This window comes from Peromyscus leucopus, chromosome 6, assembly GCF_004664715.2.
Source record: "Peromyscus leucopus breed LL Stock chromosome 6, UCI_PerLeu_2.1, whole genome shotgun sequence".
Lineage (NCBI taxonomy): Eukaryota > Metazoa > Chordata > Mammalia > Rodentia > Cricetidae > Peromyscus > Peromyscus leucopus.
The window spans coordinates 69568684-69594646 of record NC_051068.1 but is presented as its reverse complement, the minus strand read 5'-3'; the positions used below and the strand labels follow the sequence as shown (position 1 = coordinate 69594646).

General features: G+C 46.1%; 1 protein-coding gene across 6 annotated transcripts in view; it reads left to right on the top strand.

Annotated features, from left to right (window-relative positions):
* The window catches only part of Gabpb2 (GA binding protein transcription factor subunit beta 2), a 40017-nt gene extending 14352 nt beyond the window's left edge, over positions 1 to 25665 (top strand). For 5 of the 6 annotated variants that reach the window (XM_028857424.2, XM_037206881.1, XM_028857422.2 and 2 more), the window contains 6 exons: positions 703 to 870; positions 1409 to 1603; positions 5741 to 5891; positions 16161 to 16346; positions 18489 to 18619; positions 18750 to 25665. In XM_028857424.2, coding sequence (XP_028713257.1) covers positions 703 to 870; positions 1409 to 1603; positions 5741 to 5891; positions 16161 to 16346; positions 18489 to 18619; positions 18750 to 19055 — 1137 coding nt within the window. In that variant the 3' untranslated portion in view covers positions 19056 to 25665. Of the gene's footprint in view, positions 1 to 702; positions 871 to 1408; positions 1604 to 5740; positions 5892 to 13870; positions 13985 to 16160; positions 16347 to 18488; positions 18620 to 18749 lie in introns of all 6 variants that reach the window. The other variant, XM_028857425.2, reaches the window with a different exon arrangement.
* The last annotated feature ends 298 nt before the right edge of the window (positions 25666 to 25963 follow it).

Genomic DNA, 25963 nt, shown 5'->3' with positions numbered 1-25963 from the left:
GTTTAGAATACTCTTTTTGATACCAAAAAAAAAAAACAAACAAAAAAAATCTATCTTGTAAGCCATGCTTAAAATCCCATCCTTTAGTGAGTCTTACCCAGTAAATCTACTTGACTTAAAATCATTATGCTTTGCCGGGCGGTGGTGGCGCACGCCTTTAATCCCAGCACTCGGGAGGCAGAGCCAGGCGGATCTCTGTGAGTTCGAGGCCAGCCTGGGCTACCAAGTGAGTTCCAGGAAAGGCGCAAAGCTACATAGAGAAACCCTGTCTCGAAAAACCAAAAAAAAAAAAAAAATTATGCTTTACATTTATTTAATTTGTGGCCCCTTTAACTGCCCATTAACATATTAATTTTATATTATTTTTAATTATGTATATGTGTGTATGCCTATGTAGGTATATGTGCATGTGAGTACAGGTATCCTTGGAAACTAGGGTGTTGGATCACCTGCAGCTGGAATAACAGCTGTAAATTACCTAACATGGGTGCTGGGAACTGAACTCAGTGCTCTTAACCACTGAGTTATCTCCAGCCCCAGTATATTAATTTTTAAATTTATTATTTATTCAGTCTTATCTGACCAGTAAGACTCTTTCTCCAAGGATGAATACTGTAGGATTCATTTCTTGTTCATATATCTCTGTCCAGAAATGATACAGTTCTACACACAGTCGAATTCAGTGAGTGTTCTTTTCCACAGCTTGGAACGTCGCCTCTTCACCTTGCGGCCCAGTATGGTCATTACTCCACAGCAGAAGTGCTCCTGCGAGCAGGCGTTAGCAGGGACGCCCGGACCAAAGTGGACAGGACGCCTTTGCATATGGCTGCAGCTGATGGGCATGCGCACATCGTGGAGCTGCTTGTTAGGGTAAAGCAAGAATGGCGGTGGGACTGTGCTGTAAAACAGACATTCGCCTCCCATAGCTTTTCCTAAATAGCGGTAGGATGGACGTGAGAGTTGATGGTCATTAAGTTGCATCTCTATTTATTTATTTAGATTAATATATTCATGAAAATTGTGTCTCAAGAGCCATGAAGATGAGTTTGTTTTCTAGTTTTTTAAAGGCTAAACAGATTTTATTGATTTTTCTTCATTCTTTTTCTGTAGGTGTTCTCTGTACTTGTGCCTATTTTTTTTCAGGCCCTACTCAGCTTTCTGCTAATAAATGCAACAAAATCTGTTCCTTCGCCCTTCCTCAACCATCTGTTAGAATTTCCCAGTGATGTCCTTAGCAGACCCACTCATTGAAAGCATAATGTCTCCGCATTAGGCAGACTTGAGAAATGTTTTTAACTTTTGATAGTCCTTAAGCGAGGACTAAAGTGAAGTCTCCCTGTTGTAATAGGATCTTACGCCTGAGCTCCTGTAACCAGCAGCTATTGAAAAGATGCTTTTTTTCTGACAGAGCGGTGCGGATGTGAATGCCAAGGACATGCTGAAGATGACGGCCTTGCACTGGGCCACAGAGCACCACCACCGGGACGTGGTTGAATTACTTATCAAATATGGAGCTGATGTCCACGCTTTTAGCAAATTTGATAAGTCTGCCTTTGACATAGCACTGGAGAAAAACAATCCTGAGATTCTGGTCATCCTTCAGGTACGGTTCCTTTATATTCCCCAAAGTACGCTTCAACTTACAGATTATTTTGAGAGAGCTGAGTTAAAACAGAAATTTCCCCATTTTATTAAAATAGCACTTCTAGCCTGCCTCACTCATGTGACTCTGTATTAGCAGCTCTCTCACACACACATCCCTAGTGGAGACAGGGTCTCAAGTAGCCCAGGGTGATCTCAAATTTTGTATGTAGCTAAAGATGACTCTTGATCCTCCTGCCTCTGCTCCCATATGCTAGACTTATAGACTGTACTATTGTGCCCGGCCTTTGTTCTGAGACAGCCTCCCTGTGAAGCTAAAGCTGCCCTCTCCAAGCGGGCCTGCACTAAGTTGTTGTTTTTAAAGGATTATAGAAAGTCCTGAATCTTTCCTGGTAAGTAGAGAAGAATATTTTCAAAATACTCAATGCTGACATCGCAGAGCAAAACTCTACAAACCTTTTCTTGTCCTGAGAGTTGCCCAATTTGTGAATAATTTTTTTTCTTCTAAAAATGGGTTAAATGGAAAAATGCAGCCAGAACAGGAAGAATCTATTTGACTATCTGTGGTGATATTGTGTTCCCCAAAATATTGTGCACCCTAATAAACTTATCTGGGGTCAGAGAAAGAACAGCCACTAGATATAGAGGCCAGAAAATGGTGGCACTCACACCTTTAATCCTAGCATTCCAGAGGCAGAGATCCGTCTGGATCTCTGTGAGTTTAAAGCCATACTGGAAACAGCCAGGCATGGTAACAAGAGCCTTTAATCCCAGGGAGTGATGGCAGGAAGCAGAAAGGTATTTAAGATGTGGGACGAGGAACTGAAGCCTGGTTAAGCTTTTAGGCTATTGAGCAGCAGTTCAGCTGAGATCCATTCAGATGAGGACTCAGAGGCTTCCAGTCTGAGGAAACAGGATCAGCTGAGGAAATGGCAAGGTGAGATTGGATGTGGCTTGTTCTCTCTCTCTGATCTTTCAGCATTTACCCCAATACCTGGCTCCAGGTTTGTTTTTATTAATAAGACTTTAAGATTCATGCTACAACTATCCATTGTTTTCTCTCCATTAAAACTTCCATTTCTAGTTAAACTAAACTAAAAGTCACGGGCTGGGGGCACTTTGATCCCAGCATTCAGTAGATCTACTGTCTCTCCCTACTGAGTTTGAGTTCCAGGTCACTTTGGTCCACAGAGCAAGTTCCAGTCCAATAAGGGCTACATGGTGAGACCCTGTCTCAAGAAAAGAAAGGAAAAAATAGTTGTTGCTGCTGGAGATATGGCTTAGCAATCAAAAATACTTAGCAACAGGCAGTGGTGGTGCACACCTTTAATCCCAGCACTTGGGAGGCAGAGGCAGGTGGATCTCTGTGAGTTCTAGACCAGCCTAGTCTACAGAGTGAGTTCTGGGACAGCTGGGGCTGTTACACAGAGAACCTGTTTTGAAAAACCAAAAATAAAGAAATAACAGAATACTTACCAGTCTTACAAAGAACCCAGGTTCAGTTCCCAGCACCCACATAGTGTAGTTCACAACTGCCTAATTCCAGTTCCCGGGCATCCCATATCCTCTTCTGCCCTCCATTGGCACCTGTGCACACATGGTACACATAAACTCATACAGCCACACACACACACACACACACACACACACACACACACACACACACACACACATACATATACACATTAAAAAGAAAATAATTTTAAATAAGAAAGTCACTCTCCAGGGCTGGGAGATAGCTTAGATGAGAAGGTGTGTCTTGTAAATATGAGGAACTGAGTTTGATCCCCAGAACCCATGCACAGAAGCCAGGTGTGGGCCAGCGAGGTGCTAAGTGGGGAAAGGCTATTGCCGCCACTTCCGACAGCCTGAGTTTAATCCCTGGTACCCAACTCGGAGGAGAAACTCAACTCCTGCAAGTGTCCCCTGACCTGCTGCTGTGTGACACTTTTCCTGGGGACACACAACACACATTGTCCACTCTCTCCAGAAAGGGAGCCCATGACAGACCAAAGTAACCGTGTGTTGCACCAAAATCCAGTTTGGTGGAGCAGTGAGTTTTGATTGGGGTTATTAACAGCAGTGTGGATGAGGGGATCTCACACGGAGCAGCTCCATCCCCAGAACTCCCACCCCAGGGTGGGAGACTGCAGTCCTGGAGCCCTCCACCCTGCTCGCTGTCAGGCACCTGACTCCGCATTCCTAACATCTCTTTCTGCAGTGGCTGCTCAGCGTCTCCACCCCAACAGCTATTCACTCCTTTTTACACTGTTGGTAGGCCCTCAAGAATCTTCCAGGCCTCTGTTCTTCTCTGATATGTGGCTTTCTGCTGGTCAGCCTCTCCTTGCTTTCTGGAGCAGATGTTCTAATTTAGAGGATCTGCTTGCCTCTGCCTCCTGAATGCTGGGATTAAAAGGTGTGTGCCACCACCATCCAGCTTACACAGAGAGTCTTTAAAAATAAACAAATAAATAAAGGCGGACAAATATTAATTGGGTCAGTGAAATGGCTCAGGTAGAGACACCTGCCAAGTCTAGTGACCCGCGTTTGATTCCCTGGACTGTGGTACAAGGTGCCAGTGGTTTGCTGGCCTACACACACACAAAGAAATGTGGTTAAATTTTTTTTTAATTATATTCATTTTTCAGGGAACAAAGTTACTCTATTCTAGAAAAAGCACAAACCAAAAACAGAGATATGAAATAACATGGAATGTTTAAAGAAAACTTGTAGTTACGTATCTAGAGAATGGGCAGTGGACCTGGAGTTTGGGAATGGCAGGTGCTTGGGAGTTATACATGTGATCTTGTTACATGCCTAGTGAGGTAGTTTCTTATGTGGGCGATGGGACATACTAAAAGCTTTTTTTTATTTTTTATGTTTTTAAGATGGTCTCCCTATATAGCCAAGTTTTCCTGGAAGTGGCTTTGTAGACCCAGGCTGTCCTTAAATTTACAGAAATCCACCTGCCTCTGCCTCCTAAGTGCTGGGATTAAAGCTGCACCACCACCCAAGGCTGAAGATTTTTTGAGTGTGCATTGAAAGATGATCTTGTTGTATGGCTCTGCTTTATCTGGTACTTGCTATATAGCCTGTGCTGACCTCAAACTCAAGGTAATCCTCCTGCCTCAGCTTCTGGAGTGCTGGGATTACAGGTTTGAACTGCCACATCTAGATTTAGAAACTCAAATTCGGGATTTGTTGTGATTGTTTTAAGAAGTTAATTGGAGTTGGTACACACATTGGATGGAGAAGACAATGCTAAATAGCATGATTGCTCTCATCAGGCTAGGCCAGCCTGCCCGTGAGTGCTTCCACTGTGGAAGCTGGTAGAGGGTACCAGTAGCAGATTGAAGAAAGAATTTTACAGTATCTGGGAATGAATAATCTGTTTCAATTGAAGTTCTCAATCAAGGGATAATTACATATGAAAAATAGCTGCTTGTGCATTCTCAGTTTTTGTTCGTTTTCATGACATGCTTTTCCAAAGATTGGTTATTCTCCTTAACTTCCAGTTATTGTCCAAAGTCCTTTATAACTGGACTTTTTAGTAGTTATTGTGTTTGTAGAAAACTTCTGAAACTAAAAGATAAGCATCTTTCACCCAGTGGAGCAGACATCCTCGGAAGCAAGGGTGTAGCATATGGAATTAGACTTGGAAACCTGCTACTCATTTACCTGCTTGTTATGTGTTCTCTGAGGGATTTCTTCAGTAGCAGAATGGAACAGGTTGTAGGCTGAAACCCTGGAGAATACTGTTCTCTGCAGGGATCTCCTGCTAGCACCTTGTCTTGCAGATAATTGATCACAGAATATCAGTGCTGCAAATTACCCCTTAGACTGGCCACACCAGTTCCTTCCCTTCTTTTCTTCTTTTTTTCTCAAGTTTAAAAAAATGCAGAGAGGTTAAATGAAGCATGTAGAAAGAAGGCTTTGTGAATAGTGCACCTTTGCTCTCTCAAGTAGAAACAAGCTTGGGAAGCAAGCTCACATGTTGCTCTAGTTTGAGGAAAGCAGCAGTCTTAGCTCCCTGGACATTGTATGCCAGGCTAGTTCTGCCTGGTGGAGCTCTGGTGGGAGGGGCCGTTCAGGGACTGTGACTGAGGTTCTGACGGAAATGTCCGGCTTTGTTTGCTAGGAAGCGATGCAGAATCAGGTGAACGTTGCCCCCGAGAGAGCCAACCCGGTGACTAACCCTGTGACTGTGACTGCCCCCTTCATCTTCACCTCTGGAGAGGTCGTGAACCTCGCTAGCTTTGTTTCTTCAGCCAACACCAAAGCAACCTCAGGTAATGTTCTGATAATGAGACATCGTCTACTTGAGGCTTAAAAATGAGCAGAATCCCATTTTCCTAGACAAGAATGGTTATTCTGTCTGATACCCACTCTTATAAAAAATATTCCCTAAATGATGCTGGGATTACAGGTCTGAGAAAGAACACTTGCTGCCATAAGGTAAACCTCCAGTACCATAAATGCAGAAGTGAAACTGTTTCTCAGACTCTTGTTTTCAGTGTAGACACTGAACTCAGGGCCTCCCTCACAGGCTGGGCTGTGCTCACAGCCTGTTCTTTCTCTTTTTCTGTTTGCTGTTTCTTTGGTTTATTCAAGACAGCGTCTCACTGTGATGCAGGATGGCCTTGGACTCATTGTATAGTTCATGCTGGCCTTGAACTTGTAGCAATCCTCTGCCTCAGCTTCCTAATTGCTGGGATTCTATACCACCATAGCCAGTTTTATGATAACTTTTAAAGCCAGGCTTTTTTCTTTCTGGGAAAAGGAAGATTGTGGAGAATTATAATCAAAGGATTATAAATGAACACTGCTAAAAACAAAATATTCTACAGATTTATGTGTCAAAAAGTTGTGCCTCCAAAAACTTTTTTTTTTTGAAAGAAAGAAAAGAAGGCTACACCTTGCGGGGCATGGTGGTACATGTCTAGAACCCCAGCACTCAGGAGGGGAGGCAGGAAGATCATGAGTTCAAGGTCAGTATATGTTACATTAGGCCTTGTCTCGAGAATCTAAGTGAGATGGTCCAGGCCTTTAATCTCGGCACTCAGGAGGCAGAGACGGGAATTTTTCAGTCCCAAGCCAGCCTGGGCTACATAATAGACAAACAGTTGAGCAAACAACAAGAGGTTATGCCTTGGGCTAAGATATAGTTTGGTTATTGATGTGTTTGCCTAGCATGTGCAAAGCCCCATTACTCCAGAAACCACTTGATAGCACACACATGCGATCCCAGCACAAAGAAGGCAGGCAGGAGCTGCAGAATCAGAAGTTCAAGGTCACCCTCAGGGTTCAAGGTTAATTTAAGGGGGAAAAAAGCTGTACCTGAATCTAAAATGGAAATATAAGTTTCTCAGTGTGGTACTGCTGAGGGAAATAATTAAATATTCTTAATTTAAAACAGAAGCAAAGCTAGGCATTTTGGTGTGGGCCTTAGTTCCAGCACTCGGGGAGCAGAGGCAGGTGGATCTCTGAATTCGAGACTAGCCTGGTCTACCGAGCAAGTTCCAGGACAGCCAGGGCTGTTACACAAAGAAACCCTGTCTTGAAAAACCAAAAACAAAAATAAAAAGAATAACAGCAATAAAAAAAATCAACATAAAATAAAAATTAGTGGCTGTTGAAATACTAATATAAAAGAGGCACATGTGGTTATTTGAATAAAGTAAACATTTGTTCATGAGCATGTATTTTACTCGTGTGTGTGTGTGTGTGTGTGTGTGTGTGTGTGTGTGTGTGTGTGTGTGTGTGGTTTTTGTTTTGTCTCATTATGTAGTTTAAACTGGCTTACTTTAGCTCTCCATCACTGAGATTACAGGTTTACACTATTCTGCTGAGTTTGAGAGAGCTTAATTATTATTATTAATTATTTTTATTGTTGTCGTTGTTACTTAAAGCAGAGAAAAATACTTGGTATCACTCATTTGACACCTGCATGCTTTTGGAGGTGGGAGGATGGGAAGTGCTGAGACAGGTCTTGGAGCCTTGGATGGCATTAAATTTGTAATCCACCTGCCTCCACCTTCTCAGTGCTATGATTGCAGGTGTGTACCACACACCTAGCCTGAGGCCTGCATATTTTAAACTCTAAAAAGGAGCAAATGAGTTTGTTTTCACCATTACCTTTTATAAATATGTGTTTTGTGACAGAGGAAAGTGCATCCTCAAATAAATTTCCAATTCTTGACTTTTTTCTGTTTTTGACTTTTCAAAAAGTAACAGGAAGGCTAGGTGTGATGGTGTGGTGACTTGACAGCTCTAATCAGAGCACCAGGGAGGCAGAGGCAAGATCTCTGTGAGTTTGAGACCAGTCTGATCTACATAGCAAGTTCCAGGCCAGCCAGAGCTACACAGTGAGTCCCTCTTTCAAACAAACAACGCCCCCTCCCCCCAAAAAACAAACTGAATAGTAAAGTATGGTGATATTATATTTCTGTACTCCCAGCACTCAGAAAACCAAGACAGGAAGACTACCAAAAGTCTCAGGCCAGCCTGAGCTACATAATGAGAGCCTGTCTCCAATAAATAGAAAATGTGTAACAGCAAATGATTAAAAATAAATAACTGGGCTGAGAATGTAGCTCACTGATACAGAACTTGCCTACCATGTACAGAACACTGGATTCAATCCTAGTACTTAAGAAAAAAAGGAATAACTATATTCCCAAGCAAGCTGTAGAATACCAAAGGGAGAATTTTGGATGCATTACTTTTTTGAGAGGCAGCGTGGCGAATAGATGTACAGAAGCAGAATTCTGGGATTGGGACTGGACAAGGGGGCTGGAGAGATGGTTTAGTGTTTAAGAGCACTTACTGCCCTTACAGAGGACCTGGGTTTGGGGCCCAGCATTCTTTTTTTTTTTTGGAGGGGGGTTTGTTTTTCAAGACAGGGTTTTTCTGGCTGTCCTGCAACTCTCTGTAGACCAGGCTGGCTTTGAACTCAGAGATCCACTTGCCTCTGCCTCCCAAGTGGGCATTAAAGGCGTGCGCCACCATCACCACCTCCCAGTGGTGACTAACTAGTTTCTTATCCTTGGGAACCCCCCCCCCAAGCTGAGGACCAAACCCAGGGCCTTGTACTTGCTAGGCTGGCGCTCTACCACTGAGCTAAATCCCCAACCCCAGGAAAACTCATAAGTCTTGTTTACTGGTCTATAAAATGGGACTGTTAGCCTATTTTATGAATTTGTTGAGATTTTGGGTTGATTTTTGTAGTTTTTCTTTCTTCTTTCTTTAAATCATTGTTTGAAACAGTCTCATTCTGTAGTCTAGGCTAGTCTGGAACTTTCTGTGCAGCCCAGGCTGGCCTCAAACTCTTGAGCTCCTGATCCCCTGCTTCTTCCTTTCTATGGGCCACCATGACAAGCTTGAGACCTTTAGTGGTGTCCGTTTATAGCAGGGCTTCAAAAACAACTGGTAAAGGAACTGAGGGCTAGAGTGGTGGTGTTTGAGCAGGAAGTCATGAGTTTGGAAGCCCGGTCAGGTTATGTAGTATGAATAAGGGTGACAGTGTTATACCCACCAGAGGGCAATGGTGGTCTCCATTTTAGAAGCTATCTTCCTTGGGTCTTTTTTTGGTTTTTTTTTTTTGGGGGGGGGGGTTGTTTTTTGTTTTGAGACAGCGTCTCTCTATATGGCCCTGGCTATCCTGGAACTCAATACATAGATCAAGCTGACCTCGAACTCATAGAGATCTGCCCTCCTCTGCCTCCTGAGCACTGAGATTTTTTTTCAGACAAGGTTTCTCTATGTAGTCATGGCTGTCCTGGAACTCATAGATCCTGCTTCTGCCTCCTGGGTCCGGGGATTAAAGGTGTGCACCACAACTGCCCAGATTTTAATAGACTTTCAATAGTCACTTTGTATTACTTTGTCTTCAGCTAGCTAATTCAGAAACTCAGCTTAAATATACATATGCATGTAATCAGAAATGTTTATCCCTCGTTTTATTTTATGGTTTGGGCATTATTGCCTAGAAAATTTTTTTAATAATTCAAAAATTTTGGTCAGACTTGTCAGCTAAAGTCTGTAATCCTGTCTCTTCAGGAGGCTGAGGCAGGAGGATCAAAAATTCAAGAATGAGCCAGGCGCTTGTGGGGCGTTTACCCACCAACCCCACAGCTCCCCCAGAGTTTTCTTGAGTGCGAGCAGCAGGAAATGTTAGACAGAAGGATTTATATTGTGGAGATAAACAGATAGAAAATAAAGGATAGCCTCGAGAGGGCCTGGAACCTATTCCAGTGGGCCCAACTGTCTCTGCCCCAGGGTTTTTATAGAGACGCCAAGGGGTGGAGCAAAAGACCTCCTCCCCCAGCACAGCCAAGTGCAGACCATCTCAGACACCTGCACTCAGGCCCCTGGTCCTAATCATCCTCTATGCGGACCTGCTGGGTAAAGCCACGAGGAACCCAAGAACAGGCTCCCACAGGCATTGGTGGCGCACACCTTTAATCCCAGCACTTGGGAGGCAGAGGCAGGCAGATCTCTGTGAGTTCGAGGCTAGCCTTGTCTACAGAGTGAGATCCAGGACAGGCACCAAAACTACACAGAGAAACCCTGTCTCGAAACAAAAACAAAAAATTCAGGAATGGGGCCCACAAATGGCTCAGTAGGTAAAGCATATGCTGTGTGAGCTTGATGACTTGGGAGTCAGAAGCAGGCAGATCTCTTTATTTTGAGGTCATCCTCGTCTGCATACCAATTCCAGGATAGTCAAGGCTACATTGAGAGATCCTGTCTGAAAAAAAACTTTTAAATGAACTAAGAAAATAAAGTATCAGTATTCTGTAGAGGAGCAGCCAGTGCTCTTCACCACTGAACATCTCAGGCCCTTATTCCTTTTGACAACAGGGTCTTACACCATAGCTTAAGCCAGCCTGTTACCTAGTGTAGGCCAGGCTGGCCTTGAATTCCTGGTAGTCGTCCGCCTTAGCTGCCTGACTTGTGGGTTACAGGTATGAGACACCATGCTAGCTTCAGGTTCTGACATCCTCCTAAACGTGTTCTGATGCTTTGATTTCTATAAGCTGCTGTGGGTGTGGTGCTGTATGCCTATAATCACCGCACTCTGGGGAGTCAAGACGGGATGATGGAAGTTCGAAGCCAGCCGAGGGGCTGGGGGAATAGCTCAGTCAGTAAAGGACTTGGCTTACAGGCACGAGGACCCATAGGAAAAAAATACAGGCGTGTTGCCTTGTCCTTGAAATCCCAGCAGCACTGGACAGGCAGGGCCAAGACAGGCAGGTTCTTGGGCTTGCTAGCTGGGCAGCCTAGCCTATCTGGTGAGCTCCTGAGAGAACTCCTAAGCCAGTGAGCGAGCCTGTCGCCAAGTGAATAATCCCTAAAGAACAATGCCCAGGTTGCCCTCTGACCTCATTGTACACACACACACACACACACACACACACACACACACACACACACACACTCTCACATACACAACCAACCTGAACAACATAACTAGACTGTCTCAGGTTACAATAAACTTATCAGTGTTCTGAATAGATGAGATGCTGCTAAGTTAGGTAATTCTAGTTACTGGAGAAATTAAACGGGAGGATTGAGTTCAAGGCCTGCCTAGATTACCAAGTGAGTTCAAGGCAGGCTTGATCAACTTGTTGAGATCCTGTCTCAAAATAAAAAGCAAAAAGAGTGAAGGATGCCAGGACATTAAGACCGAGATTGTTCCTTGAAGCCACAAGTTTTATTTAATGCCATGAAGAGACAGAGAACAGCCTGGTGTCAGCTTTGAGGAGAGTCAGGCCCCAGCACTGAAGACAGACAGCATTGTGGGCCCTGATTTTCTCTCTTTAGGATGCAGAATGAGACCGTCTCAGACGGGAGGCTTGGAGAGATGGGTCAGCAATAAGAGTGCTTACTCCTCTTGCAAAGGACCTGGGTTCTGTTCTCAGCACCCACATCAGAAGACTCATAACTGCCTGTAGTAACTGCAGTTCCAGGGTACCTGCACACATGTGGTGCACATAACACACATATATGCATAAGTAGTTTTAACCTAGCAAATTAGATGTGTTTTGATCACTAATGACTTGATAGCCCCTTATGTTCCAACCCCCCATTGCTTCATTGTGGAGTATTGCTTAGCAAGCATGGAGCCTGGGTTTGATATCCAGTATGACCCCAACAGGAACAAAATGTATCTAAAACTTGGTTGGTTAATCATTGTCTCACTTGGGAAGGATTTGTGAGTTCTTACATTAGCCTTGCTGTGTCAGGCTAAAAGATAAGAAAAACAGGGACCTAACAGAACATTCTGGAGTAACAGGCAGCCGAGTCTTCCGTGTATGGTCATTAGTAGGACACGAGGTCCTGGGTGTTAGCACTGCCTGGCTCATGGCACTCAGCTCTCCAGATGCTTCAGGACATCAGTGTCCACCCTCATCCTCTGCCCAAGTCATCAGTCAAAAGTTTTGGGGGGTTTGTTTGTTTTTAGATATAGAAGCTAGGCTTGGTGATGCACTCCTTTAATCCCAGTATTGGGGAGCCAGAGGCAGGAGGATCTCTGAGTTCCAGGACAGCCAGGGCTACATAGAAGAACCCTGCCCCCCCCCAAAAAAAAAAAAGATTTGGAGCTGTGAAGAATACTATGCAAGCAATCTACTTTTAAAATAAAGTTGATCCCCTGCATGATGCCTGCAGTCCCAGCCCTTGAAAGCCTAAGGCAAGAGGATCTGGGCTCCACAATGGCTGTCCCTTCCACACACAGACAGGCCAGCCTAGAGGATCTGAGCTCCACAAATGGCTCTCCCCCGCCCCACACACAAACAAAGGAGGCCAGCCTAGCCTGATCAGGGAACCTCAGGTCCCAGTGAGAGACCCTATTTCAGAGAACAAGATGGCCACTTCCTGGGTAACAGCATCTGAGGCTGACCTCCACCTTCCACATGAACATAATATATACAAACAAGTGTGCCTGCAGGCTGAAGGCTGCACTCTAAGTACTGCCCAGCCCACTGTCCTCTTGGAATGTATTCAACGAACTATTCTCCCTTTAAAATGTAATTATACATGTAAATAAATAAGCGTGTGTGTGTGTGTGTGTGTGTGTGTGTGTGTGTGTGTGTGTGTGTGTATGTGACTTTTTTTGTTTGTTTATTTTTTGTTTTGTTTTTCGAGACAGGGTTTCTTTGTAGCTTTGCGCCTTTCCTGGAACTCACTTGGTAGACTAGGCTGGCCTCAAACTCACAGAGATCCACCTGCCTCTGCCTCCCGAGTGCTGGGATTAAAGGCGTGCGCCACCACTGCCCGGCTGTAACTTTCTTTTTAAAACAGTCTCATTTAGCTTGGGCTGGCCTGGAACTTTCGATCCTCCAGCCTGTACTTTCTGAGTGCCAAGTTTACAGGTGTATGCCCTGTCTGCTGGGAATAGAAACCAGGGCTCCAGCTGGGTGGTGGTGCCACACGCCTTTAATCCCAGCACTTAGGAGGCAGAGGCAGCAGATATAATAAATCTTAAGGTTTGGAGAGATTTGTTTCCTTGAGACAGATTTTCACTGTGTAACTTGAGATGACCTTAGACTTGTAGTGATCCCTCTGCCTCCGCTCTGGAGTGCTGGGACCACAGGTGTGCTCCATCACTACAGCAAGCTTCAGAACTTGAGTCTCTTAAGCATAGTTGCTCTAAAAGGTCAGTCTGTCTCTGTCCTGCTGATGAACATCGGGACGGCACAAAGGTCAGGAGGAGCGTTGTCCCCTTGTGAGGGCATGCTCCGCTTGTGAGGCATGCTCCGTTTGTGAGGAGGCGGGCTTTGTAAGCCTTCCTCTAAGGAGGCCTGGAAGATCAGCCTCGGGAGTGGGCGCCGTCAAGGTCTTGGTGCTGGCATTGGTGGTGGCAAGAGCACAGAGAAATGAGAGAAATGCAGCGGCCCTGTACCATGCATGTCAACCTACCATCATCGAGGAACATTTGAAAAGTCATGGTAACACTTGTTTATTTTGTGGAGGGTGTAGAACCCGCGGAAGCAGCGCATGTGGAATCAGCAGACAGGTTGAAAGAGGCGGCTGTCTCTTTGCACGTGTGGGTTCTGGGGCTCAGACCCGGGTCATCAGGCCTGGCAGCCAGTGCCTGTCCCTGCTGAGCCCTCTCACTGGCCCCTAAATTTTTGTAACATAACTGGATTAAATCCGTTTGGATTAGGGAACAAATTAAGAATTAAGGAGTAAAAAGCCAAGGGTTTGATTTCCTTTGCCTCTCTTCTTCCTGTTGGACCTCTTTTTCCTTTTTTTAATGGATTAGGTACCCCCCATGTCTTAGCATTCCATTTCTCAGATCCCACCACCTCAGTACTGTCCACACTCACAGCCCTCACTGAGGCATCAACCCCCTTCTCCAGCTCACACAGAGAAATAGGCAGGTGGCGAATGTCTGCTGGTGAATTCAGTTTCTTTTGTTACTAAATCTCGAGCAGTTTCAAATTATATTAAATAGCAAAGAATTTTGCTGAGCATGATGATGCACTCCTTTAATCCCAACACTCAGGAGGCTGAGTTCAAGGCCAGCCTGGTCTACAGAGTGAGTTCTAGCACTACACAGAGAGACCCTGTCTCCAAATAAATAACTAAATAGATAAATAAATAAATACTTGGATATATATGTACAAGAGAGGTGGGGCAGTGTGTCAGGAGAACCCTACTGTGGTACACTTACCCTTACTGTTTTAGTTGGATCCCTGGTTTGGGGTAAATCACTTACGTTCTCCAGGTCACTAGTGTCCTCATCTAGAATGGTGGTTGTGTTAGATTTCTACTGCAACATTCAGACTTGGTGGTTTCTTTGGGTGTGGATCGTTGGAGTGTTTTATTGTTTCTGAATTAGAGTCTCATAACTCTCACCTCCTGTTTCCCTGGCCTCTACCTCCCAAGTACTAGGATTACAGACGCATGCTACCACACCCAGTTTATTCTTCATTTCTGTGAGGTGCAAACGGTTCATTTTCGTTGAGCTTCCTTGCTGTGTCTCCTATGGATGGGATTGCCCAGCTCCACTTCTGCAGAGTTCTCGGTGACTTCCGGTCTGTGACTCCTGTTACCAAGGAGAAGCTCAGGAGCGGCAGGGATTGCTCCCCTGGCAGTGCTTGGCCTAGGGGATCGTGACTGACCAATGTCAGCTGCGCTCACAGGTGTAAAACTCAGAAAAGGACCTAGCGCCCGGTGAGCAGTCTGTAGTGCGGCTCTTGTTCACGCGTTGTCAGGGAAGAGCCGCCTCCGTGCAGCGTGTCTGCTCAACTTTCACCCTCTGGTTATTTGTTTAGTATTTTATTAGTGCCTACTAAAGGTCCCCATATTCTTAAATTAGCTATACTAATTTACAGTTGTTGTTGGCCTTCAAGTTTCATACATTTATTTAGACTTCCAAGATGATGCCTAAAAAAAGGATTCTAAGATTTTGGGGAAATAGGATATATCATAAACTATAGGGAAATCCCAGTGCTCATTAGCCTGTAAAGCTGGTGGTACTGGCCCCAAAACAAAAGTTAAACACACAGACAACACACACACACTCAGGGTGAGTGTTTGCCTAGCTTTCACAAGGTCCTGGATTCTGTCACCAGTGCTGTAAAAGTCAGGCATGGTGGCTCACTCTTGAAATCCCAGTACTTGTGAGGTAAAAGCAGGGGATCAAGGGTTCAAGATCACCCTCCGCTCCACTGTGAGTTTAAGGCCAGCCTGACTACCCACCCCACCGCCCCTAAAAAGTATATGTATAGCTTAGTTTTTTTTTAGATGGGGTCTCATGTAGCCTAGACTAGCCTCAAACTGCATATGTAGCTTAGAACTTGAGATCCTCCTGCCTTTGCCTCCCAAATAATAGGATTTTACTCATGCCTCACCATAACTGGAAAGTTAAGTGTATTTGAGCTAGCATTTCAAAATGTATTTATGTATAGGACCTATCTTCTTTTGTTATTTGGGAGGGGTTTTGTTTGTTTTATTTTGTTTTGTGTTTTGTTTCTTGGGACAGAATCTCACTACATAGCCCAGGCTGGCCTAGAACTCATGGCAGTTCTCCCGCCTCAGCCTCCTGAGGGTTGTGAATGCAGCGTATGTTACCAACTGCGCCCTAGGACCTCCCTTTGACCATTATTAACATCTCAGTGAGGGTATTTTTAGGAAATATGTCCAACAGCATCCCTGTGTTCTTTTCTCCTGACTTACTATTCATTAAAGCTTTTCTGGACAGCCATTGTTGCTCAGCCACTTAGGAGACTGAGGCACACTGAGCCTGCTTGGGTACAAAGTAAGGCCCTATCTCAAAAAATGAACCAAAAAGCCGGCGGTGGTGGGGGCACGCCTTTAATCCCAGCACTCGGAAAGCAGAGGCAGGTGGATCTTTGTGAGTTCAAGGCCAGCCTGGTCTACAGAGTGAGTTCCTGGAAAGGCACCAAAGCTACAGAGAAACCCTGTCTCGAAAAACCAAAAAAATAAAAAAATTTTCTTTTTCAAAAATACTTGGAGTAGTATTTCAAAGAGAATTGTAATTTTTTTTAATAAACTTGACATTTTAAATTCACTGTTGTTATCTCTAGCTAATTTAGAGGAAATCGAAGAAGGAAATTCACTTGACTCCTCGATCCAGCAAGTGGTGGGAAGTGGAGGCCAGAGGGTCATCACCATAGTGACTGATGGAGTCCCTCTGGGTAATATTCAAACCTCAATCCCTGCCGGAGGCATCGGCCAGCCCTTCATTGTAACTATGCAAGACGGACAGCAAGGTAAGTTATCTCTGGTCGACGTTTGCTTCTTTAAAGATATTTCAGAGACAGGCTACAGGAGTGGGGGGAGGCTAGAGAATGAGAGAAGGCGCTCTAAGAAGAAACAGTTACCAGGTTACATAGGCCAGTTTCATTTCCTAACAGATACACACTTGTGTGTCAAAATGAATGATCTTAAACCACATGTGGTGGCACATGCCTGTGGTCACAGCACGTGGGATGCTACGACACCTTGGGCTACACAGAGAGACAATCACAAAGAATACACAGATAAATAAAAATGAAAACTCAGATCAGAAAACACATTAGACACTGGGCACAGGTCAGGACTCAGCACTGGGGAGACAGAGGCCGGAGGAGCATGGCTGCAAGTTCCAGACCAGCCTGATCTACATAGTGAGTTCAGGGCCCACCAGGCCTGCAGAATGAAACAGTTTCTCACAAAACAGGCTGAGGAGATAACTCAGTTTGTAGAGGCTTGTCTACCATGCAAGAGAGTGCCCATCCACAAGTCAAGGAGCCAGCACTCCTTGGTCCAGCCTCCCGAAAACAGACTTGTAAGGCTGTAGTCACTGTCGTGTTTTGAATGACAGCACTAGCGTCTCTAAGGAGGGTACCACTGCACGTACTGTTTGCATGTACAGGAAGGTAGTCTGGAGGTCGGTCCATGTATCCACTCATCCTTTGCGGTCTGACTCGGTGCAGTCTGACTTTAATCCCAATGTCTGTTCCCTCTGGGGTCTTGGAATCCTTTTGTAGTCTGATAGCCTAGAGCTCAGAGTTTTCTCTACTTTTCTGTCAGATTCTCCTGTATAAGTCAGGTATGATGGCTCATCCCTGTAACCTCTGCACTCAAGAGGCTAAGGCAAGAAGATGGCTCTTAGCCGGGCGGTGGTGGCGCACGCCTCATCCCAGCTCGGAGGCAGAGCCAGGGATCTCTGTGATCGAGCAGCCTGGCTACCAGTGATTCCAGAAGACGCAAGTACACAAGAAACCCTGTCGAAAAACAAAAAAAAAAAAAAAAAAAAAAAAAAGAAGAAGATGGCTCTTAATTGCTATCTTTCCAGTCCCGTTTTATTATTCAAAAGAAAAATAATTTTTTGGGCAAGGTCTTAATCTGTACCTCACCCTGGCCTCAAACTCACTTGTAACCTAGGGGCGCTGAACTCAAAGCCGTCTCCTACCTTAGTTTCCTGGCCACTGGAATTATAAGTGTGAGCCACCACCCTCTACTTTATTTTGACTTTTTTTTTCTTTTGAAACAGTATCTCTCATAGCACAGGTTGGTCTCAAAATCACTTAGTAGCCAGAGATAACCTTGAGTTCCTGATCCTCTTGCCTCCTCCCAAATGCTAGGATTACTGACACAAGGCATCAAGGCAGGCTCAGATTTTTGACTCTGTCTCTGTCTCTCTTCTTCTTCCTCCTCCTCCCTCCCTCTCTGTCTTTGTGTGTGTGTGTGTGTGTGTGTGTGTGTGTGTGAGAGAGAGAGAGAGAGAGAGAGAGAGAGAGAGAGAGAGAGAGAGAAAGAGAGAGAGAGAAGAGGTCTGGCTGCATGTCTTTGGCTACCCTGGTGCTCACTTTGTAGACCAGGGCAGCACAGACTTGCAGCTGGTCTTCTCCCTCAGCCTCCTGAATGCGGAATCACAGGCACGTACCACCATGGTTGTTAAGGCAAAGGTCTTTGCCTTAAGAACCGGAGGCCTGCGTGGTCTCTGAGCTGCAGTTCCTTCTTCCCTGGGTTCTGCTTCTCTGGTTCTTTCTGTGGGGCTTCGCCTTATCTTTTGACCTCAGACTCTGTTTTCATTGTTTTTGGTTTTGCTCTTTGAGACAGGGCTACGGAGAGCCCTGCTGTTGACCAGGCTGGGCTCGAATTCAGAGTTCTGCCTGCCTCTGCCTCCTGAGCATGGGGACTAAGGGTGTGCAGCCCCCAGCTAAATATTCTAAGCTCTAAAGAGATATCACAAACAGTGTGTGTCGGGGGATGGGTATAACCTGGTGGTAGAACACTTCTCTGGCATACAAGAAGCCATGCTAAAAATAATAATAATATTATTAAGTTCACCTTTTTCCAGTTAAAATCAAACAAGACTTCTGCATAGTGTGTGCTCATTATCTCCATTGGTGTGTTTTGGCTCGTAGTTCTGACAGTGCCTGCTGGTCAGGTTGCAGAGGAGACAATAATTGAAGAGGAAGAAGAGGAAGAAGAGAAGTTGCCACTGGCCAAGAGACCAAGGATGGCAGAGATGACAGACAGTGTTGAGGAAAGCAAGGTGAGGAGAATTCTTCCCGTGAGAGGGTGAGAAGGAAAGGCAGCCCTGGCCAAGGCCTGTCCGTCTGTCGTCTGCCGGCTGTCGACTGTTAGCAGGGGTTCTCACCGTGGCCACGTTGTTTGCTCTGCAGGAAGGCAGTGAGCGAGAGCTGCTGCAGCAGCAGCTCCAGGAGGCCAACCGAAGAGCCCAGGAATACAGACACCAGCTTCTCAAGAAAGAGCAGGAGGCAGAGCAGTACCGACTGAAGCTGGAGGCTATGGCCCGGCAGCAGCAGCCGCTCAACGGAGTCGATTTCACGGTGGTGGAGGAGGTAGCGGAAGTGGATGCTGTAGTAGTGACAGAAGGGGAAGTGGAAGAGAGAGCGGCGGAAGTGAGGAAGTCGGGAAGGACCACTGAGCCTCACACTAGTGTTTCCATAGAAACTGTTCCATCCTAACACACAAAGGCCACAACTTGCACTCATTCATCTTATCCTTTTTAAGAAGAAAATACAGAGGGCAAGCATTGTGTACAAATTAAGACTGTCCTTAAGAAGGTAACAATAGCAGGGCTCAGTGCCTGGGCCCAGAAAGGCTGTGTGTGCAGCTGGAAAACTCAGAGCCACCTTAGGGATCTAAGGGACCAAAGGACCAGGACCAAAACTCTCAAGTCACATCATTGCTTTAAACAGAGTACTGGGCATTGCGGGTTGATTTTTTTTTTTTTTATACTTAACTTTATATCAAAAGATTTTAAAATAATACTTGTAATACATATACACCAAGAGCCTTTAATAATTATAACTGAGATTTTCAAGTGACCTGAAATTTGCCTTAGATTTATGAAACTAATAGGGTTGTAGGAAGCCTCCTTGAGGAGGAGTAAAAGATACCCTACATTCCTTTCTTTCCTTTCCTTTTTTTTGGGGGGGAGTGGGGGGCACGGCAGGGGGAGGTTTGAGGTAGGGTTTCACTGTGTAGCCCTGGCTGTCCTGGAACCCACTCTGTAGACCAGGCTGGCCTCAAGCTCACAGATCCACCTGCCTCTGCTTCCCCAGTGCTGGGATTAAAGGCCACTACTGCCTGACGAAATATACCATACATTGCTAAGAGCAGGCCCACAGGCTGTCCTGGTTAAGTCACTGAAAAGGAATCTAAGCGGGAATGGTAGGACATACCTGTAATGCCAGCACTCAGGACGCTGAGACAAAGCTAATAAGTGTGAGGTCAGCATGAGCTAAAGAGACTCCTTCAGTGAAAGAGGGCCAGGTGTGGTGAACACCTTCAATCCCGTCACTCAGGAAGTACAGACAGTCGGTCTCTGTGAGTTCTAGGCCAGTCTGGTCCATATATCAAGTTTCAGGTCAGCCAAGGCTACATAGTGAGAACTCATCTCCAGATAAAACAAAGCAAAACAACATGCGAGAGGAGAGCAGCTCAGCAGTTAGGAGAACCTGAGTTCCGCTCCCGGCACCATATCAGGCTGCTCACAACTACGTGTAGTTCCGCTGCAGGGGATCAAATCCCCCTTTCTGGCCTCTGTGAGCACCCACACATATACATATAAATAAAAATGGAAAAGTTAAGTAAGTTAGTTAATGCCGAGGTTCACGCTTTGGGAACATAGGGCAGGAAGATTGCCTTGAGTTTGAAGCCAGCTTGAGCTCCATAGTGACTTAGTTCACAAGGGTGGTGGGGTATACCTCTGCCAGCAGCACTGAGGTGGTAGAGGAAGGTGCATCTCTGTGAGTTTGAGGCCAGCCTAGTCTGCAGAGAGAGTTCTGGGATAGCCAGGGCTACATTCAGAGACCCTGCCTTAAAAAGAAAGTAAGTTAGCAAAGAGAATCTGACTTGTGATTGCCTGATAAATTGTATGTTCATAGCTTAGAAACCAGTTTAAAGAGGCAAGGTTCAACCAGGCATGGTGGTGCACACTTGTAATCCCAGCACTTGGGAGGCTGAGACAGGAGGATCACTGCGAGTTCAAGGCCAGCTTTGGCTACAGTAAGATTTTTCTAAACAAAACAAAACAAAAAAACACAACAAAAACTCTGACTGGCCAGACCTGGTGACCTCTCCTCCCTGTACTCAGGAGGCAGAGGCAGGTAGGTTTTGGGAATTCTAACTAGCCTGGCCCACATAGGGAGTCCCAGCCAGGGCTACACAGACCCTAACTAACAACAGCAAAAAAATCTGAGGGCGTAGCTCAGGGTAGAACATGGTGCTTAGCGTGCCCGGAAGCCCTGGGTTCCTCCTCGGCACCCTATGTACACAACAGAATGGAGCAGGAGAGCACGGGAAAAGAGTTGACTTTTAAATGCTGGGAAAATCGACTTATGTGGGGGAGTGTACATGTAGAACCTGTGTCCTCCAGGCTGCGTTTCCTGAGATGGGGCTGTGGCCAGAACAAGGCTTCTGAGCTCTGAAACTGGTCCTGAGATGGAACCTGTACTGACTGGACTTTGTAAGACTTCAATCAGGAGGTCATTTATTGTCAAAGCATATTGCTTCCAAACACCTGTTTATATAAAATCAAGCTCGAACTCTTTGAATTCTATACAATGTGATTGGACATTCTATGTCACAAAGGACATTGGTGCTTTCCTATAGCACTTACTTTCTATGGCCAAAAAAAGGAGTGTGGCAAAGATGCAGGCCAACGCTGTGTGGGCTTGTTTCTGTTTGATTTTGGATGGGTCCGTTGCTGCTTTTGTTAGTGTGGCCAGCAGAGCTCTGTGCCTTACAGTGTTCAGGACAGGTGACGGGGGTGCAGGTGTCACTGCCACAGAGCAAGGAGCCACACCCAGGCTCTTGCTGACCTCTCTCTCTTACTCTCTGCTCAAACACTTCTGCAAAGATTTTCAGTGCTGGGTTGTTGCTGAGGTGGGTCAGGGCAGGGTCTCTATTCTTAACACAGAGTGGTTTTTGTTTGTATAGCTGGGCGTCCTGCTCATGCCTGTAACCTCAGCACTCACAGAGACCCGGCTGCTTCTCCCTCCCTCTGCCTCCCAAGGGCTGGGATCAAAAGTGTGTGCCCCCACTGCCTGGCTGAGATACCTGTCTCAAAGAGAAAAGAAAGGGCCGAGACTATAGTTCAGGAAGAGCCCTTGCCTGTCATTTTATGAGGTCCTAGGTTCAATCCCCAGGACTGCAAAAAACAAAATTTTTTTAAAAATTTAAACAGCATGTGATAGTACATGTCTGTAATCTCAGAACTAGGAGAGGGAGGCAAGAGGTCGGAAGTTGAGGGCCATCCTTGGTTATTGATTAAGTTTGAGGCCAGCTCACACCCCGTCTCCCCAAAGGGGTAAAGGTATCTAAAATCAGGGAAAGGCTATGTAGACTTGCTTGCTTTGTTGCAAATTAGAAGAAACCAGAGGGACATGTGCCAGGCAAACATCTGAATGACTGTCGAGAATATGGTTTCCTAATTAGTGGTCATGAAGAAAATGGGCATTTTAACCTGGAAGAGGCTTGACAGTTAACCGGTTCTGTTTACCTTGATTAGTGGAATAATTGTTGCAGTGTTCCAGAGGTGTAGAATCATTTTTGGCTGAAAATATAATTCTCTAAATCAAAGTTAAAAAACAGACTAGACTGTTAGAGGTTTATAGGCCAAAATAACTGTTTTGAAATGAATCTTGGCTGCTGCCACTTTGACTAGGTCTGCTCTGTGGATCCGAGCATCGGGGATTATTCTAGTGCCTTGAGAGTGTCTGGAAATACAGTGGAGGAGGCTGTGTGCAGCTGAGGATGGGGAGCTGTGTCTGCTCCTGATGCTGGCTCTCCTGAGATTCCTGGGGAGTGGGGTGCTAGCAGTAAGCTCTAGTGTGTGGCATTCTAGAGCCTTGGCTAACTGGAGGGAACAAGCTTCTTTTTAGATGGCTTCTGTTTACATTCTTGGAGCATATGTTGATTTTAATTCCTTCCTCCTTTTAAGGGGATGAGGATTAACTCTGCAGAGGGTATCCATGCCTAAGCACCTCATCACCTTGGTAGTTACTGTGGGGATGGGATCTGTCCATCTAGTCCTCCCTTCCGAGCAGAGCTACTTTAGGGGGCCTGTTTTGTTGCTCCGAGTTGTTTTTGAACATGACGTCTCTGTTTATCATCTCAAAAAGGAAGTAGGCTTTGCATTTCCGTTACACCGCTATGAGGGTGAGAGGGTGAGGGAGAGGATGCTCAGTCAGTTAGAAATGGAGTGTGGAGAGCCAGGCTCAGGACACGGGAAGTCCCAGCTCGGGGGAGGTTGGAGCAGGAGGTTCAAGAGTGAGAGGCCACACTGGGCTCCGTAACAACACCGTCCCCAAAGATGGGGTGGACAGATGGCTCAGTGGATAAGAACTCTTGTGATAAGCGAGCACGAGGGCCCAAATTCAGATCCCAGCACCCACTCCGACAAGCCTGGCCCCTGGGCACCTGTGACCCTAACCCTCTAGCAGGCCGGACGGAGATCACTGGGGTTTGCTGGCTGCCAGTCTCTCCGAAAGGTGAATTTCAGGTTCAGGTCCCAAAGGAGTACCGCAGAAAGCAGTGGAGGAGGAGACCCACCTTCTCTCCTACCCTCCGCACGTGCACGCGCACGCACCCACCCAGAGAGTAAGTAAGTAGAAATTAAATCCACCAATGCCATTTCATGACTTCAGATAGCCTTCTAAGCCAGCCTTCTTCGTTGCTTTTTTAAGACAGGGCCTCACTCTGTTGCCCAGGTTGGCTTCAGACTCAGGGCAGACCCCCTGCCTCAGCCTCTTGAGTGCTGAGACTCTAGGTGTGAGCTCCACATCTGGCTTGGTTCAGTTGAAAAGATATACCATGGCTCTTGTGGGTCAAGAGGGCCCAGCTGATTTCTAAGGCTGGACACATGAGAATCGAGTGGCAGATGAGCCATTTGGGGCTGGAGCTCAGCAGAGGGACGGACGCCAGGCTTAGGACTACAGGAAAGCTGCTACAGGAATCCCAGTGTTAATTCAGGGAGATGAACCCTACATTTGCATCTTGATTGTAAGTCTTTCCCCAAAAAAAGAGAAAGAAAGAACGTTACAACTTCTGCTCTTCCTGGCTTCGGGGAAATTCATGACAACTGTATAAATGTGCCTTCCCTCGCTGCCTATCATTGTAATGCCAAAGCAGAGCCCTCATGGCTAACGTAGGGAAAGTGGCCTTAGGGGTTCTGCTCTGAACTCTGTGCCTTAAGAAGACGCTCTTTCTCTGTCAGATGTGTATTGGCTTTGGTTCTGTTTTTCTCTAGACATAATCTTACTATGTAGCTCTGGCTGGCGTGGAACTTGCTATGTAGACCAGGCTAGCTTCGAACTTATAGAGATCCACCTGCCTCTGCCTCCTGAGTGCCAGGATTAAAGGCACCTGGCAACAGATAGTTTTTATATCCCTTTGCTGGGTGCATATCAGTGTACATGTATGTAAATAAATAATGGATCTTTCCCAGTTTTCTCTTTGAGGTTCATCTCTAAATTATCTGGGATAACCTGGATGCTTATTAAGTACACAGATAGGGTTTCTTTGAATCCCCTTGATCCAAGGAAACACTGAATAAGGAGAAATAGAGAGTTGAGGCCCAAGGAGCTGGTCCATGCTCACGGGGAAGCAAGCAGATGAGTGCAGACACCACGTCAGTGCACAGTGACCAGGAGCAAAGTGAGCTGCCCCTCCGTGACCCAGTCAGTGCCTTTTCCTCCCGTTGAAGCTGCCGTGACGCTTAGAACAGCCCTGAGATGACCGTGGGGAAGCACATGTTTAGTCCCAGGACTCAGGAGGTGGAGGCGGATGGATCTCTGTGAGTTCCAGGCCAGCCTGGGCTGCAGAGTTAGGCTTCTGGCAGGAAAGAGCCCAGGTGCGGGGTTGTGGAAACTGGCCCTCTGGACCCCTGCGTCCCAGCCCAGGGTCCCACCATGGAGAAAGAGCTCACTCTGAGAAAGCTTGCTCACGGGGCTGTCTCCTCACATCTGCCTCCTCAGGGCTAGAAGAGTTGAGAGAGGCACGTGGGGCACGCTTGTCACAAGTCTGACAAAGAGCAGGAGTCACTTCTTGTCCCAATTTCTTGGATACTGGCCCTGCTGTCCTCTACTCGTGCAGCTGGATAAAGTTCCTGTCAAGGCCACCACTATGCACTTTATGCTCTTCCTCCTGGTTTGTTTTGCTTCTTTGAAACAGGGTCTCTTTCTGGCCCAGGCTGACCTAGAACTTACTGTGTAACCCAGCTAGCCTCAGACTCACAGCAATCCTTCTTCCTTGGTCTGCTGTGTCCTGGGATTACACACGAGTCACCATGGCAGACCAGCTAACTCCATCTTATGTGGTACCTCTACTCCTTCAAGTTCAGACTATTTCCTGTCACTTTACCTAACAGGAGACCAAAAGCAAGGAGGACAGCCATTAGAAGGAAGTAGCTCTGACCCTCTGGTGCTGGCCTTCTTCTAAAGGGTTCACCCTCTCTAGGGCTAGGGAGGAAGATCTTAAACTCTGGAGTGGTAGTTTGGCTTGTTAGGAGCAGGGAACCGTGATCCTTGTCTTCCCTGCCCCTCCCCCACTGTGTGGGTTTCTGCTGTCCCACAGCTCCTGTCTTAGGAAGGTTTCGCCAGGCACTGGAACATAATTAGTCGGTCATCACTAACCTATGGGACTCCTCTTTTCCTCCTCTCCTCCTTCCCAACCACATGTTGTCTTCTGAGATGATGTGTTGCTGAGAATTAACTAGGTCATACTCTGTCGTGTTCCCACTTGGTTTCTGACGACTTCCAATGTTAACTGTTACAGTAGCAGCTCTGCTCCCTGGCCATGCCCAGTGTGTCCTTCTGCCAAGGCCATGCAGAGGCGGGTGCCCGACCGTGTCCTCTCGTTTCTCAAGTTGTCCGGCAGCTTTATGTACAGTAAAATTTTAGGGAAACAAATTTTCTTTTTTACTTCGGATAAAATAGTCCATTCTGATGAGCAAGCTTGTGTGTACATGTGTGTGGGTGAGCATTTGTGTACATATACCTATACAGATCTATATTATATATACAGTTTTGTACTATCATTTAAAATAAAGACATTTCTTAATAAAACGTTGGTGTTGTTGAAGTCTCATCACCGTGGCAAAGAACGTTCCTCCTGTCCGACCCTGTACCTAAGGCTGAGGTGTGTGTGCCTGCACCTCGTGTCTTAGCTCTTACCTCTCTTTCTTTCGTTTATTTTATTTCCAGACAGGGTTTCTCTGCGTAACAGTCCTGGCTGTCCTAGAACTCTCTCTGTAGACCAGGCTGGCCTTGAACTCATCTTTGAGTTCGGATCTCTGTGAGTTCGAGGCCAGCCTGGTCTACAGAGCGAGATCCAGGAAAGGCACAAAGCTACACAGAGAAACCGTCTC